General features: G+C 49.3%; 1 protein-coding gene across 1 annotated transcript; it reads right to left on the bottom strand.

Annotated features, from left to right (window-relative positions):
* Positions 1-1,431: 1,431 nt before the first annotated feature.
* Positions 1,432-2,799, bottom strand: LOC112976439. The gene has a single exon (XM_026087696.1). The coding sequence runs from the start codon at positions 2,797-2,799 to the stop codon at positions 1,432-1,434; it is 1,368 nt and encodes a 455-aa protein (XP_025943481.1).
* Positions 2,800-3,511: the final 712 nt, after the last annotated feature.

The following is a 3,511-nucleotide window of genomic DNA, read 5'->3' as shown; positions in this document are numbered from 1 at the left end:
ACATGGTTATGCTTTAATTCTTCCTGCATTGCTAAAGGGGGGATGAGGTTTGTAATATCCTCAGATTGAACTGCTGAATGCAACTCCTCAAACTGGAAATGGATAGCCCTCACTTTCTCAACATGACTAACGTTAATTTCTTTAGCAGAAAAAATTTAATATGTCTCTTTAATGGTAAATTACCATTTATTGTAAATGTGCCACATAAAGGAAGTAATAAGTCATTACTATTGACCTATTACTGTTCTTTCTGTTTTACCTCTAATTAAATAAAAATGTGCACTTTGAGTTAATAYGCTTTTTGTTTGAGTATTCTTTCATTAGTCTAGAGCCTTCAGCAACTGGTGCAGATACTCCAACACACTGTAGTAATCAAAACTACCTCTTAGATTTTGCTTAAGCTGGGAGTGAAGTTTTCATCTTAGCTGTTCTCCTTTCATCTGTCATCAGACTTTTTTTTTTTTTTTTTAATGTGGGTTGCTTTCTTCTGAAACTTCTAGTCCCAGTATCATATTGTTAAGTGGTGTTTTCAGACACTTTGCACCAGTAACACAAAGAAGGAAGTTCTTCTGTGGGCAGACTCTGCCCTGCTGAGCTAACAATGACTAAAACTTGTTAGTCCTTAAAAAAGAGTGAATTATAAAATAGAGAAATAGGTACAGTAATATAAAGGAAATTTTACAGAGTGTGAACAATGTTATGGTCCTTCTGATGGAGCAGCTGAATGATTGAGGTGGTGGGGTAGTGCATGTGCAAGACTGTTAGAAAAGAGCCTCTATTATCTCTTCCCAGGACAGTTCATGCATTTTACAGAAAACAGCCACTAGAGTAGAAGCTATCCCCAAATAGGCTCAGGAACTGAGATCCTACTCCAGGACTCCCCTAGAGGCAAAGTACCCTATCTACAAGACTGGTCACGCTCATTCTTTCACATGCTTTTTCCCTCAGGTCTGTACTCCTTTCTGCATAATAGCACAAGCTTAAAAGGAGGAATCACAGGAATACGGGGCCTTCCCCCAGACCCCGGACCATCACCACACAGACACCAATATGAGGAGTGGCAAAATGGCGTTTAATGAAGCGCGTCCTRCTCTWTTATAAWGCTGTAAAGCCCCGCCTTCTTTTCCGGCAGCAGTGCTCCGCCCGTTACRACCTTCCCATGTTCCGCCCCGCAGTGCCTCCCTGCTCATCCTTTTTCCTCCACATCTCCCCCTCTCCCATCAACGTTGTTTCGTTATATCGAGCGGGAATCAACAAAACACGCGGAAGTGCGGYGTGTCTCGACGGGACCGCCATCGGGTGGTTCCTTGCATTAGTAGCTTCGTGAGCGGAGCTGTRTGCTGCCTCCCCTTCTTCCGCTTCTTAACGCAGGCGGTGTCCTTGTCTTCGTCGGTTCAGCAGCCATAGGCGGGATTGCTCATTTCCAACAGACTATAGCCCCCCCCCAAAGCCCAGCCATTCCTCCAGAATTTCTCCTTCTTGTTGTCGAGCAATCCAGACTTGGCCCGCTACTTTCAGCAAGGCTTTCTTAACGCAGCTCAGTATTACACACAAGCATAAGCCTATAATTATGAGGATTAGCAAAATGCGCAAGCCTTCAGCGAGCAGTCCTGTTAGCCACTGTGGTAGATTGCCAAACAGGTTAGTTAGCCATTCGTCTAAAAACCCATGGTTCTGGCGGATTCTGCCTGTGTGCTCCTTCAACCACCGCAATTGTTTGTGAATGGATTCACTATGATCAGACAAATTCATACAGCACATACCGTCAAACTCCTCACAACCATGGCCTTGGGCTAGCAATAGAAAGTCAATTGCAGCCCGGTCTTGCAGGATGGCATGCCTTAGGCCCTTTTGGTCTTCTAGCAGGCTTTCTATCACCTGCGTGGTGACATTGGCTTGTTTTTCCGCCCAGCAGGCTAAACGCYCGATCTGTTTCAGGGCGTCGCCGGCGGCTGCCCCGGGTACAAAAAGGGATAGAAACACTCGCTCTGTGGGGCTTAACAGGGACACCCTGTCATCACAGTCGGGGGATAAGCCAGTAACAGCTCTCTTGCGGCGGGTAGCAATCTTCACACTTGTGACACTCTTCCACCAATTGGTATCCGGGGCCAATAGTGTCAATTTTCCCAGATAGCACGGTCCCCCATACGCATTCCCAGGAATGCCCTGCCAAGCTCGGTCCCCACATATAAGAAATACTCCAGGCGGTAATGCCCTGGGGGGCCCTATATTGTATGGGCCCTGGAAGGGTCTGTTCTCRGACCCATAAGCTCCTAGGGGTTTTTTGGTGGGTCCATCGATGCCGCAAAAGGCGCTTAAGTTTTGATAATGCTCGTCCATAGGGCTGATATTAGTCCAATTGCGTGGTGTAATCCTCTCTCTACTTCCTCCAAAGCCCGGGCCCCCCCCAAAGACCAGACACGTTTGTGTCCAGTTTTTGGACGAGTTTCCGATACGCATTGCCCCGAGCAGATCTAATTCTTGCGGGTTCCAGGGCAGAGTTACGTTTAARCTATTAATGAGCGTAGCACTGCAGGTAGCRGTTGAGATACTCTTTTTACAATYGCCRGTAGCAAAGCCCGAGAAAGCCGCCGCGCTAAAGCTTGGGACCCCTACTAAACACRTTCTAAAGGGTCGGGTAGCTGAGGCCAGTGACAAGCAGAACGCTTGCTGGCCCGTCTCGTTCGCCCAGGTTACCCACATGTTGGGCCTGGGGTCAATCCTGTGAAGTGTCATTACCACTGGGAGCAGTACCCCCAGCATCAGGTTTCCCATCCCCTTGCCCGTTGGACGAGTCATGGTGAGTCAAGACAGGTTTCGCGTTCTTGCTGGGTACCTTCACTGGACCACGATCTGCGGAGACACATATATAACCTCGACYGTTAAAGGCAACAGGGGTGGGCCCAGTGCACATTCCGAAGACGGGGGCAGTCCTCTGGCACTCGATGGAGGGCGCGGTAGCACGGCCTGTAGTTCAGGTGTCAGAGTTGTTTCGATGAGCTTCTAACTTGCGTAAAAGCGGCCTTACCCATCGTGTGGGGACCCACCTCGCGGTCTCCGGGCCCCCTTCCGCGCTCGCGACCGCAGCATAACCTCTGCCCTGCGTTAGTAGTCTCCACCCGGTCTCCCATTCCCCTGTCGTGGGATTCTTGACCCGTACCTCGGGACCCTCCGCTGGGCTCGTCCCTCCCCAATGCTTTGCTACCGGTTCATGACTATTCTCCCCTCGGAGGTGATGGTTTAGGGCRTACAGTGCTTTTTGTAAAATTTCAGTTTGTTTCTCTCTGGGGATGGCTGAGTGCTCGGGGATGCCCTCCCCCTCTCCCAACACATCAATTTTCTGTTTMAGAGTTCTGTTGGCTCTCTCGRCTAYGGCYTGCCCYRTGCTATTGTATGGTATGCCGTGGACTATTTTGATTCCCCATCGCTGCGCCCACCCTTCGGTGCTCGCCGATGTGAATGCGGATCCATTATCGGTTTTGATGGTCTGAGGTAGCCCCAGCACAGCTAT

The sequence above is a fragment of the Apteryx rowi genome, unplaced genomic scaffold, assembly GCF_003343035.1.
Source record: "Apteryx rowi isolate R43461 unplaced genomic scaffold, aptRow1 scaffold_73, whole genome shotgun sequence".
Taxonomy (NCBI): Eukaryota; Metazoa; Chordata; class Aves; order Apterygiformes; family Apterygidae; genus Apteryx; species Apteryx rowi.
Note: the sequence above shows the minus strand (reverse complement) of the source record. Positions and strands in the feature narration are given on the sequence as shown.